The 13945-nt window shown below is 41.0% G+C and overlaps 1 protein-coding gene across 1 annotated transcript; it reads right to left on the bottom strand.

The window, feature by feature from the left end:
* Nucleotides 1-744: 744 nt before the first annotated feature.
* On the bottom strand, nt 745-11980 carry opn8b (opsin 8, group member b). Its single transcript, XM_085383235.1, has 4 exons — nt 11911-11980; nt 3195-3488; nt 2427-2755; nt 745-1101 (listed from the first exon to the last, which is right to left on the bottom strand). The coding sequence occupies exons 1-4, from the start codon at nt 11978-11980 to the stop codon at nt 745-747; spliced, it is 1050 nt and encodes a 349-aa protein (XP_085239361.1).
* Between the last annotated feature and the right edge of the window lie 1965 nt (nt 11981-13945).

The raw sequence follows: 13945 nt of genomic DNA, 5'->3' as shown, positions 1-13945 counted from the left end.
ATCACCAATTATGTTATGAAAATGACGTATTAACTACTAAAAAACACTGACCTTCGTGTAAATGCTTGGAGCAGACTAACCTGTGAGCTGGAGGGTTCTGGGACGTTATATTTGGTCTTTGAATGGCTGCAATCCAGTCCATCCGTCGTGTCTTTGTTACTTCGGAAACATGGCTCGAACAATTTCTCTTCAACGACGTAATCCGATAACAACCGATCTCTTTACCCGTCGGCTTCCCGTGGCTGTCATGCGACCGGCTATTGCAGTTAATAATACAACAGCTTCTTGACATTTTTGTGTTTCTTTTTATCGCTGTGTGACTGATTTTAATTGAAAGCCTGCGTGCGCTAGTACCGCTTGCCACGAGTTCCCAGAATCCTTTGCGGTTCTACCCGTGAATGACGTCACATTTTCAATCTCTATATAATATGCATGTTAAATTTTATATTTGGGGTAAAATATCAAGTCTTTTCAAGTAAACCGGTTCAAGTCCAATTCAAGTCCCAAGTCATTGGTGTAAAAGTCCAAGTCAAGTCACAAGTCTTAGAACATTATTTCAAGTCAAGTCTAAAGTCATAAAATTAATGACTCGAGTCTGACTCGAGTCCAAGTCATGTGACTCGAGTCCACACCTCTGCCACACACCGTTTGGAAAGAAACAAACAAAAAAACTTCTGTCTGTCTTGATAACACATTATTTTCAGTCTTTGTTCTCAAGTGTGCTCCAAAAAACAAACCAGTCTTTCAACCCAAAGTCACTGACTTGGATTCTGTGATCTCCTGCAAGGTAGATCGTGGTTGTTCTTTGGGCTTGATGCTAGCACTAACCATGTAAATATTGTTGTCACTGATCGTGTTGGAGACTTTGCACGGCTTACAACATAAACACAGCCACGACAGCTGATTGACCTCCCTTTTGAAGCTTTGGCTGAAGAAGTAGTAGATCACAGGGTTGTAAACAGTAGAGCTCTTTGCAAACATGCACGGCAGCAGGCTGACTTCAGGTGGGATGGTGCTGCTGTCACGGAAAATGGACCACAGGCTTACCAAACCGTAGGGTGTCCAACAGCATATAAAGCCTATACTGATCAAAACAGCAATCTGAAATAAAACAGGAAGATAAAGTCAGCAAAAAACTCTCAAAGTCGATGAAAACAAAGACAAGGCAAGAATTTCATTGGATTATGATTGGGAGCGTCACTGATTTAGTTATGGTTAGAAAAAAAACCCTATCAGTTCTCAGGTTTTACATATTGGGACATAATAAGAATGATCTGGTTCTTAGAAAGTCTTAAAAGTCATGGCATTACTTAATAAAAACTAAGCCTAAATGCAGAAGCCGTGTGTGAAAAACTGTCAAGCACGGTGGTGGCAGGTTCATGATTTGGATTCATTTTCTTGCCACAGGACTTGGACACCTTGCAGTCACCGAGTTAAGCATGAAGTACCTGTATACCAAAGTGCTCTAGAGTCAAGGTTGAGGCCATTTGCCTAATGGAAAATGAGTCGTGCAACAGGACAGTGATCCCAAACACGGCAGCAAATCTCCAAAAGAATGGCCGAAGGCACACATATCAAGGTGTAGCGATGGTGTCAAGGTGTCCAGTCAAAACTCAGACCTCAACCCAAATTAAATTCTGTGGTTTAACCTTAAAGGAGCTGTGCATAAACAAATACCTGCAAACCTCACTGAACTGAAAGAAGAGTGAGGCAAATTCCTCCTCAGCATTGTGATAGACTGAAAAAGTCATACAGAAAACCATTTGATGTAATTGCTGCTTAAGGTGCGTCAACATCAATGGTAAATGGCCTGTATTTGTATAGTGCTTTTCTAGTCCCTAAGGACCCCAAAGCGCTTTACACATCCAGTCATCCACCCATTCACACACACATTCATACACTTGTGATGGCAGCTACATTGTAGCCACAGCCGCTCAGGGGCGCACTGACAGAGGCGATGGGGTTTTCCTAATTTTTTGACACACTGCTTCTGCACTGTTGCTTAGGTTTTGTTCAATAAATAATGACATGGTGTAATATGTCATATGGTTTACCTAATTTTAAAACCTGATAAGGACCAGTCCTTTTTTAGTGCCTCTTAATTAAACCATAGACAGAAGGTATGCTTACATTTGGCTCCAGATTGTGACACTTGTGGGTGTAAAATGGATTGGCTTAAAGTTTTCAACAACGAGGTTAAATGTGCTTTTCAGTCCTAAAAAAATTAAAATGAACTGATTCTGAGAAAGGAATAGGAGGGAACTTAACTAACATCAAGCCATTGGTTGACCAAACCACAGGGTATAGTGCTGACTGGATGAACCGTCTCTCTCGATGATCAAATATTCAACAATTTTCAGAATTTTAACCCTTTAAAGCAAACTACAGTTTCAGATCTTTATAATCTTCAGTAAAGAGCGACTCACTAGTAACAGCCTCCGATGGAGCTTGACGATGTTGGGGATTCTGTGGCTGTTGTGCATCGACTTTTTGTAGGTGAAATAGAGTTTGATGGCGATGCCAAAGTAGCAGCAGAGGATGATGACAGTAGGCATGACCAGGTTGAAGAAGAACAGGGAGATAACAAAAGAGAATCCCTCATATTTCATCTGGCCCCAGGCAAGTGAGCAGGACAGGCCAAAGGGTTCTGGGCCGTATCGACCCCAGCCCACTATGGGAAACAGAGCCCAGATCAAAGCATACAGCCAGGACCACAGGCACAGCATCTTCACCTTCTTCCAACTGATTTTCTCCCCTGCAGTGAGAAATAAAGAGAACAGTTGCTTTCTCCTTCTTATATGCAGTTAAATGGCAGAGCTTAGATAAGATCCTATATTTCTTAAATCACATATCACATGCATAGAAATAATTTAGTTTTATTTATTAAACACCGAAACACAAAAACAGTTGCCTTTATGTTAAAACGCAAAAACTCTGTTACACAGTTACACTGAAAACAGGTTTAAACATATGGACGTGAGCGAGATGTTTCTACCTTCAAACAATTAGAAAACATTGCGGATGGTATGTAATACAAAGGTAAGAAGATTTTTATTTCCATTAATTCTCTTTTATATTTGACAGCATGGCTCTTGTCTGTGACCTCTCTGCCGGTTCTATGCATACATGAAAAGAGGCAGATGTGGGAAGAGCATCTTTGGAAACAGTATTTTTGTCAGCCCTGAATTACTTACTAGGTGACTGCAGGTTGAGGGACACAATCAAGCGCACAACAGCCAAGATGGTGAGGTTCATGATGCTGGCCATGCCAAAGAAGAATCCTGCCAGGCCATAATAGACACAGGAAACATCTCCTCCAAGCCAGCGATGGCTCCAGGCAGACGCCACAGCTAGAGGGTACATGGTGACAGCTGCTCCCAGGTCTGTCATGGCTAGATTCACACTCAGCAGCTCCGGCGGTTTCATCCTGGACGACCTTTTGAATGCCACGATAAGGACTTGCAGGTTTCCCACAATGGAGAGCACAGCTGGGATACAGAGGAAGAGGAGAAGATGATATAATGAATAGAAGTCTAGCTACACAAACACACATGCCGTCTGCAAAGGTGTTTAAAGTGGTTGATGCCTTTGGATGCATATTAATCGTGCGTTAAATTATGTCAAATTTGTCCTTTAGCTGTTAGATGATTTAACAACAACAATAATCAGCATTCACTGGCCTTGATTGCGGTACGTGTGAGGTCCACATTACTGTTCCCCTGTGTTTGAAGAAGTGCATATAAGCACATACACTGACACACAGGTTAAACACACAGTGCATTAACAATGATCCTGATCTGTGTAAAAACACAAGACTCTGGATGGATGTTGGATTTGTTTCTCTGGAGAGGAGTGCGACCACACGGTCGTTACATCGTTTATTGAATCCACGGTAGAGGTTTAACTAAGGAAGAAGGACAGCTTTACCCACTGGCTGCCTGCAAATGACACACAATGCTAATCTTTTTAAACAGCCTCACAGCCCATTACAAAATGATTTGACCTTTTCTTTTATAATGGAAGGTAAAAGTCAGGCGAGCACCTAAGTGCAGCTTCAAGGTTTGTGTGAGGTGCTTTTTTATTACTAGTTTATACGCTTAGACCACAATTCAGAGATAAATACGTCACTTTTTACTCCTCTATATTTATTTATTATCTTCTGTAAAATAATTGCTGCAAAATCACATCTGCAGCACAGTTTAAAATAAATAAATAAATAAATCCATCAGTAGGAAAACGTTACAATGTACTGTTTTAAAGGAAGGAATTTTCTTTTTTGGGTATCTTTTGACCACACATTGATTTTTTTCCATTCTCTATTTACAGAAATCTTAATGAAATCTTAAAAAAAAAAAAATAGATAAGGTAGTGTTAGTTGTTGTTTCTGACTCTATCCTCTCGTCTCCCTGCATTTCTGGAGCAGATGTATAAGACGGAGACGGAGATAAGGTGAAGCATTTTGCACATCAGTTTCCACACCTCAGGCAAATCTGTGTTTCATTAAACTCACTATGACATTTGCCCCATTAAACCTTTAGGGGATTATTTTCCTGATAAACACAAGATATTTTTGAAATAGGCCAACCAGCATCTGACCATAGCCTGAAGAACTATTCACGTCTGCCGTTTAGTCTAAAGGCCAATAAGGATATTACTTAAAACATTGTACGTCTATTTGAGCTATCTGAACAATACTGTTTTTATCACACTGTTAAATATTCACATATAAGGGTAATCTTTTACCTCTGACCTCTCAGTAATACAGAAAACAACCACAGAAAGAAAACCATAATGTTAGGGCATTGGCAGGCGCTCAAAGCTGAAAATAACAGTACTTATTTCTTTCACATTTCAAGCAGAAAGAAGTCATGATTACATCAGACACAGATTAACGCTAACTCTGTTGCCTCTCTTTTGTTTTCCTCAGCACAAAGCCGCCATTGTATCTCTCAACATGTGAACTTGACCTTGCCTAGCAGCCTTGCACATGAAGAAAGTTTGTAAGACTGTAAGCTTGTATTCACTGGAGTGGGTGATTCGATGAATTTCCTGCCAGATCGGTGAAATTGGTGAACGTATACGGTGATTATCGCTGTGATTAGTGTAGAAAGAAGAGCCTAGCTTCTGTTTTTGGCAGAGAACAAAAGGACAACAAAGGTTTAAAAAATCACCGATGTGGGGAAATAACCATGGTGATTACACCTTTTCTCAGAGATGGGATTTTTTAAAAGGAGGCACAAATATTTGTTGCTAGATCAGCTTTTGATGCTGGTCTCACAGTCATGGTAAAGCAATGGCTAAGAGAATGAACTGATGAGGATGGATAATATCTAAAAAGAAAAGTGACAATAAAATGTTCTGCAGGGAAGGAGAGAAGTGTACACATTGTGTTGAAGTGCTTTTAAAGTGCTCATGTATAATCAGCTTTCTTCACAGCCTCCGCAGTGTTGAACTGTGAGGTTCGGTTGGTAGATTTGGATCAATGCCCGTGTATTTCAGAGAGATAGTTTTCCAGTACACTTCATATGCTTGACATCAGCTGTCATGACAACACCTGCAGACTGTTAGGTGGCATTCACCTCTAGAGCAGTAATAGAAATGTGACTGACTAAGAATCCATTAACTGATGTCAAAAGGTGGAGAACATGAAAAATGTGAAAAATGTCCAGATGCTGAATGATGACCTGCTGAGCTTCAGGCTGTAATTAGAGCTAGCCTATAGTGTGCCACGTCTGCTCCTTGGCTTGAACATGAAACAGTTTCCAGAGGTGAGGATTATTCCTGAGCAACCTCAGCTTAGAGCACTGTGTACTTTCCTCTCACTCTCTTCTACTGTGGGTAATCTTGTTAACCTTTCCCCGTAAACTAGAACACCAAGAAACTCCTTTCCTGCACCTGCTTCTGTCTTAGCGCTTGAAGGACTACTTTAATGTTGCAGAAGTCCATTGTCTTAAGAGGAGTTCAGCATTATGGCCGCATATATTTTTAAAATCAGACATCATGAGTGAGAGGTCTTGGTAGCCGGGAATCGGTCTGCCAGGGGCTCCGCTCCTGGCAGACCAGCGTGTCCTGGATCTCCTGGGCAGATCCAGGACACGCTGGAGAGATTTTATCTCACAGCTGGCCTGGGAATGCCTTGATGTTCCTCCGGATGAGCTGGAGGAGGTGGCTGGGGAGAGGGAGGCCTGGGATTCTCTGCTTAGGCCCCTGTGACCCGGGCCCTGGATAAGCGGAAGAAGATGGATGGATGGATGAGTGAGAGGTGGATCAAGCTCATAAGTTGAAGACACTTATAAGGTAGTAATTTCTCAGTCACAGGTTCAATAAGCCCTAAAGGATCCTGCTTTTTTTTCTGTTTGACTCTAAATCATACTGGAGGTTACAACATGAACATAATGTTTATTTAATAAGAGTTGAAACAAGCAATTAAACCATAAACTGATTAGAAAGATTTTTATTGAGGTTTTAAATCAAGTGATGAGCCGTTTCCCAACTTTCCTTGACTTCATACAATATTTCGCCCACCTACTGGCTGTTAGATAGCAGGTATACATTGTTTTCATATAACATTCATGCCCTGTCTTGCTGAACAAAATATTGCATTGATTTTTTTTGCTGGAAGCAACCTCAGGGAAACAAACAGATGACAAAACTAACAGCATAAATGCACTTCTGTGTATATCCAGCACTAAGACAGACTCCTTCGTCGTGAAGGGAGATTCTCTGACAGTCTCCCTACACAGGAACTCTTGATTTTATGTAAGATCTCCTTTGGGACTTTTTAAGCTCAAAGCCCAGTGACCCGATCAACTTCCAGCTCACTGCAAATTACTTTCAAGTGGCTTTAACTGCTCTCTGCAAACAAAAAAGAATCAATGGCGACATGTAACATCATCCCATATGTCTGCAAATAGAGTTTGTCTTAGCTACACACCCACTATCTCATGATTGAATTAATGGCTGGAGGAGTTATGTTTAGAAAACCCACATTATAACCAGTTATAATACAAATGAGGGAAGGGTTATGAAATACAGACACACAGTCACATTAATTCCACCCACCACATCAGTGATCAATCCCAGGGAAAATTCTGTTTTACCACTTGCTTTATGGATTTGGTTGATGGTTAGAAGAAGAGTGCATGCATAATGTTGTGGAGGGGAATAAAAAGTCAGACAGGATCATGAGTTTGAAGCTGAAAATTGTATAGGTGACGATGAATGTGCATATGCCCCACAAGTTAGATGTTAGTTACATGAGAAAGAGGAATTCTACACTAACTTGGATGAAGTGGTAGAGAGTGTCGCCAGGGGGAGAGGGTGATGATGGTTTAAGAAGACAGAGGCAGAAGGATTTCTCTCCTCAACAGACGGTAGTGGATTTTTTTCTGTAGTGAACACATGCTTCAAGAAGAGGGAGGAACATAGGGTGATGTGTAAGAGTGGAGGCAGCTGGACTAAATCCTGGAGAAAGTGTAATGTGAAAGAGAAAAGAAACTGCAAGCTGGTGTGAGGGAAGAATGTAGCTCGGCAGATGGACAGTAGTCTGTAGGACGACTCTGGAAGGAGAGGAAGTGAGTGAATTAAATGGAGGAGGTTAAAGAAGGTAAAATGTTACACAGAGTAGTTGGGTGGTAGGTAAGAGATAACAGATGGCTGGGACAGTACAACTGAAGTGGTGAGAGAAACTGCCAAGAAGGTGTTTTGTGTATCCTCTGAGCAGAAGGAAGAAGACTTGGTGGTGGAACGAGGCTGTGCAGGAAAGTATTCAAAGGAACAGGTTAGCAAAGAAAAAATGGGACAGTCAGGGAGATGCAAAAAGTATACAGGAGTACTGGGAGGCTATGCACACAGCAAAGAGAGGGGTGGCAAAGGAACGGACTTTAAGTGCGTTGTATGTGGACACTAAGAAAGGAAAAAAAGATTTGTATCAATTGGCTAGCAAGAGATTGAACTGGAAAGGACGTGCAGGAGGTTAGGGTGCTTAACCCTGGAGAACCCATGGGGTCAGATCCGACCCCATTGGTTTACTAGGGAAACCATGGGGTCAAATTTGACCCCATGGTTTCTCCAGGGTTAAAGATAGAGGAAGGAGTACTTTAAGGAGCTGATGAATGAAGAAAATGAGAGGAGCCCTCACTTCCTCCTGACTAATCCTCTGCGCTTCCTGATTCAGTAACTGCAGAGGATTAGTAATGAGGAAGTGAGGGCAGCTATGAAGAGGATGAAAAGTGGAAAGCTGGTTGGTCCTGTGGAGCTATGGAGATGTCTAGGAGAAAGCACAGTGGACCAGGTTGTTTAACACTGATTCCAGTTTTTATGAACAAGGAGGACGTGCAAAGCTGTAGGAGCTACAGAAGGATTAATGAGCCATACAATAAAGACATGAGAAAGAGTTGTTGAAGCTGCATGGTGCACTGTCTTCTTTCAATATGGAGAAGGTTTGGACACATGCAGATGAAGCACATGGATATAATGGACAACGGATGCTGAGCATGGAGCTGCCAAACTGAAGGAAAAGAGGAAGACTGCACAGAGATTCATGGATGTAGTGAAGGAATACATGCAGAATGGTGATGTGACAGAGAGGAAGGGGTGAGGTGGAGGCAGATAATCCAGTGTGGTGACCCCTAAAGGGAGCAGACAAAAGAAGAAGCAGTAGGTTTGAAAACATGTGTCCCTCCTGGACAGACTGGATGTGAGAAAGACCTGTAGAGATCCAACTGCAGCAGCATTTGTGATCTATGGATACACACAGGGGTAAATGAAAAGGGGTCAATTATATAGTGGTATGACAGCCCTTACTGTTAGATTTAGACAGACAGATGAAGAGGCTGTTTTCATCCTAATCCATACATGGCTTAATAATGGTCTACTGGTACAGCATCGACACGTAGGAGAAGAAGTAACAGCGTGTTTTATATTTAGGGTGACTTTTGCTTAAAGGTCACAACATGGGACAATGTAAAGACGCAGCTCCTTTTTTTTTCAAGGGTACAAAGTTTGATGATTTTATTTGAGTTAAGCTACAACATTAATAGAAAGGATGGGTAGTTCTAAGAGTCTTTCTCCCACTGCACTGTCGCTTTTTGTTTGTAAAAATTGTAAAAAGATTTTTAAAAAATGTAAAAGCACATCTGCAAAGGATACACCTGTGGATCTTTGACTATAGCTTCCTTGGCAACCATTTGCCCACCAGACTGAACAGACTGAGGAACTAAAACATCCTTCAATGTGGAATAATAAGACTGACATCCAGGTCACAGGAAAAAAAACGGAGGACAGAGGGAACAAGGAGGGGCAAATTACAGAAATGAGAAAATCCCTTTGTGGTCCCGTCGTTGTGATTGTTTGCCCCACCTTAACTGCATCTGCCTCTGCTTTTGTTTAATCATCCCTCTGTGTCTGTAGTCTTGTTCATGGTGTTTCATGCTCCTGTTCCTCATGCTGCTCGTCAGATGTTATCTCTGACTCTTTTAGTATCCTTAACTGTTCGTGCAAGTCAAATAAATGGTCATCCTTTTGTTTGGGTCCCCTGTAGACCTCGCCCCGGTAAAGGTCTTTAGTGTTTAACCCTCACAGATAAACATAGGATCCTTTTGTTTCTAAGCAGGCATGCTTTAAACAATGCAAGGGCTAATTTGAATCCAAAGGGAATTAATTTTCTTTTTTTAATCTTTGGCCATTCTGCACAAAGTCAAGGGTGTAGACACTGTGTGGGAACATCAGGATAAAGGGACTGTACTACAAACAGTTGGAGTAGAATGGTTTAGAATAGGAAGTCAATCGGATTACTTTAATGCAGCTGTAGCTAACTTGGTCTTCTATCATTATTAGGGGGGAATTCAAACTGTTACTAAACTTTTCTTAGCCTTTTAGCAGCTTTTATGAGTGTGCACATGGACGTCTCCCTGCACACATGTGCTGTTTTTCTGTTCCTGTGATGTGACTATGACTTCAATCACTGGATATAATTTGTCTGTATTTGTGTGAAATTTTCTGGGAAGAAACTTGCCTCATAACCAGAAGCAGAGCGAGTGTGTCGGGACTGATTTCAGTGGAAGTGATTGATTAAGCCCTATATAGTGTATTTCCCCCCCTGTGGGCAGCAGAGAACCGAACAGAAATGAAATCAGACCAGGCTTTGTATTAATCATCCAGCATCAAAACACAGCACGGTTTATCTTTCTCTAACTTCTCTTAGCTTGCATTATTTATCCAGCTTCCCTGTAGCACAATCTGTCAGACTACAAACTACAGCTCATCTATGTTTTTATCTCAAAGCATTGCAAAGCATTGCTGTCCTCCCAATCCCACCACGTCACCACCTAAAAACACATGAAAGGCCAGCTACATTCTGAAATCATGTTTGATTCTAAATGCAAAATGCAGCACAAAAATAAAATAAGGCACACATTTCTCATGCTGGATAACAAAAAGATCAGCAGGGATGACCTGCAGGTATGAGGTGAATGTGGTTCCCAGACAGAACAACTACACCAACTGTTTTTGTCCATTAGAAGAACCAATTCAATACATCAAACCTCAAACATTTGGATTATGAACCTCTGCTGCTTTGCTTCATAAATCCTGCCATCAGTGGATGAAAGGGCCGGTGGTCTTTGTCCTCGGCTGCTATTCTCCACCCTCTATTATTTCAATCTATCAGTCTATCTTTGGTTGTGCAGTAGACTTACTGCTTAATGATGCATTTCCAGGCAGATAAACTGTGCGAAATAGCAGGAGGATGACTGAGTCTCTGTGCTTCTGTCCGTCTTATTGATCAGGAGATCACAGTAGCTTTGTGGAGATTTCTATGTTTTTAAAGTCTTTACCAGCAGGCTGGACACCAGAATTATCCCTGCACTGAATTCTCACATTAAGTCTGCACATGCACAGACAGACCACACCCCCTTTGGTCTCTCACCTGATAAGTGCCCCTTTGGTAAGATTTTTTTCTTCCCAGTTTCTGTCTGGCGTCATTTCAAATTTTCATTTTAAATATGGCCCCTGGCATCAGTTCTCAATAAAAAGCAAGGAAATGCCTCACAGCTGTGTTTCCATAATTCTTCTAACCCTCCTGCACCCCAGGATCTCCTTCCACCTTTTTCTGTCATCACAGCCACTGCACGCATTTGGAGCACCTTGAGGAGCAGCATCCTCTCTGACCTCCGTTCATTGGTGACAGGCAGGTAATGATAAGTGAATGATGGTAGTGTTTACCTCGGCCTCGTCCATGTCTGTCACTGTAATGATATATAATATCCCAAACATAAGTAATAATAACCTCCTCCACCCCCATCCTGAAGGCTGTAGTTTTTCTTTTAAATAAACTATTTTAGTAAACACAGAATCTAAGATCTTATATAAAGGGCGGCATACAAGGTTGAAGACTTACTTCTGTCACTTAGGATTATTCTGAAAGTTATATTATATATTCTCTGAAACCTAAGACCACTGTTCTCCTTACCTGACTGTACCAAACAGATTTCATGCAAATACACTACACACCACACAAACTTACTCTAACCTTCTAAATGACGGTGTGGAGGGTGGGTGTGGGAGATTTCAGATTTAAGCAAAACGTTAGGTCTCCTGTGACTTTGCAAAACGTCTGTCACATTTTCGGTCCGCTGACTTTATTCTGTTCTGCACGCATTTTCAGTATCATGAGATTATATTTTTTTCCCAGTATTTTCTCAGAAAGCTGCTTTGAACTCATGTGCGCAAAATGGATTATAAAAAAAAGATCACGCTCTTTTAATTCAGTTTAGGTCTCCAAAGCCGGGAGAATAAGTCAATGCTATTGAAGAGTATATTCCCAGACAGGATTAAGATGATCAGAGATGGGAAGCATTCAAAAACCATAAACTGTCATTGTTTCTAGTTTAAGTGCGATTTTCAACTTACTTAAGACCAGCAGGTAGCAGCCCGTGCCGATGTCCAGCGCCGGTGATAAAGCAGAGGTGTACTTATCCATGAAAACAATGATCAGTAACCAAGATAAAAGAAAAGTGATCCTCATGCGATCCCGACGAAGCGGAGAAGAGTCAGACTGCGCCTCTGCTGCTGCTGCGCTCCGGTGTCAGAGGCATCTGTCCTCAGGAATGAAGCTGAGACGCGTACCGGCTGAAGCCTTGTGCCTGCAGCCAGCGTGTGTTGTCAGGGTGATGATGCGTAAAGAGAGGATCATCCAGCGTCTCCAGTGCCGTGGTGTCACTGAGCGTTAGATGTCAAAACGGGAAAACAGGTTTATGTTAGCTTCAGGTTGAGTTAGGTGAGAGTGGAGTGAGCTAGCCAGAGACCACAAAGTAAATAAATAAATATACAAGTAAAAAAAAAAAACTCAACCTTTTACCAATTAGACACAAAATATCCTGTTCTCAAATTTTGCTTTGTTGTTTTCAGTGAAGTATCTGAAAATCCCCTTTATGTAAATGGAGTCAACAAAATATTTATTGTATCATTATTTCTTCTGGTAGAACAAAGATAATTGTTTCTGTGTAAACAAGATAAGAAAAAGTTCCCCAAAATAAACACAAATACATACAAAATAAATACAAAAATAAATACAGAAAACAAATACAGAAAAGGGACTAATTTCAGCTATCACTTTTAGGCTAATAGACATAAAAGTTGAGGGGGCAAGGCTCTAGAGCAGGGGGCAGCTGCCCCCCCCCCTTGCCCCACTGTAGATCCGGCCCTACAGTTAACTTTTGCTTACTCAGAGTAAGACTGCAATGTAAAATTACACAACATGAACTGCTATAATATGTAGCACGAGATCCATTAAAAACTGGCACAGTAGATTTAATAGCTTAAAATTGCTGTGATGAAGAACACCTGGTTAAAATTACCAAAGTAATTTTGCCTCTGTACATAACCACAATGTATTTTAAATATACTTTTGTGTAAACAGTTTTCAGGGGATGAAAAGTAATTGGACAAAATACCATCTTTTTAAATATTAGAAATGTTTTAATAGTCAAGTAAACTAACATGAGTCTGCTGAGCTAAAGCCAGGGTGCAAACTACAGATAAGGAGGAGTATGGTTCATCTTATTAAGACATCACATTAAAACATCACGTGGCAAATTCCAGGGGGAGCCTTTAAAATACTGATATACTAACATGCTCATTATACCAGTTTTTTATTGTCAAAAAGCCCACAAGAGCACTTATTTCTCAATCTTCAAGGAAGGCAAGGAGGCAGGATACTTTTTTCCTGTTCATTTTCAGGTGACAAAATGCATCAAAAGGTCTTAACAGCTGGGGTAGACTGAAATTGCTTTCTCCAAACCAAGATTCCTCTGGGTAGATATAAACCTCTGAAGATGAATGAGCTCCAATGTGCCTTGATATTGACCGTATGAATGAGGAAATAAAGTGGCAGTCACTGGAGGAGTCAGAGACACTATAACTAAACCCTTCCTTCTGCAGCAGGCCTAGAATGGCCAAGCAAACCTACATCGTCTTCCAAAACGTTTCCCTTTTTCTTTCGCTCCATTTCTGCTCAACACTAAACTTCCTGAAATCGTTCACATAGACACGTGTAGCGCAGGTGCTGTCAATTAAGGATGGTTTGAAATTCATAGATCACAGGTTTATAAATTGCAGATTGGATTTTCCTTTTTTGTGTTCAGCATCATTTGACTCACATGTGGGCACATTTTTGTGGATGACGTTGAGCTTTAAAGTATAAATCTATGAACATCTTTAGAAAGGGGTCTCGTGACCAGTGTGAGCTCGAGGGAGGGTTGCTTGAGGTAAAGAGTAGGACTTACTAATAAAATAATGTTATGCCTAAATATAATCTTAGTGACATAAGCTTTGTTAACTAGTGAGATCCATGGTTATTTTTCTGCATTTTTTCGATTTTGGATAATTTATTCACATTTTATTTTATTTAGTTATGCTGCAATAGGTGTCGGCTGCTGGGGGATTC

This window comes from Rhamphochromis longiceps, linkage group LG15 (genome assembly GCF_057381845.1).
Source record: "Rhamphochromis longiceps isolate RC_006_pf linkage group LG15, R_longiceps_female_GT1.1, whole genome shotgun sequence".
In the NCBI taxonomy this organism is placed as follows: domain Eukaryota; kingdom Metazoa; phylum Chordata; class Actinopteri; order Cichliformes; family Cichlidae; genus Rhamphochromis; species Rhamphochromis longiceps.
This window is presented reverse-complemented; position numbering and strand designations above follow the sequence as displayed.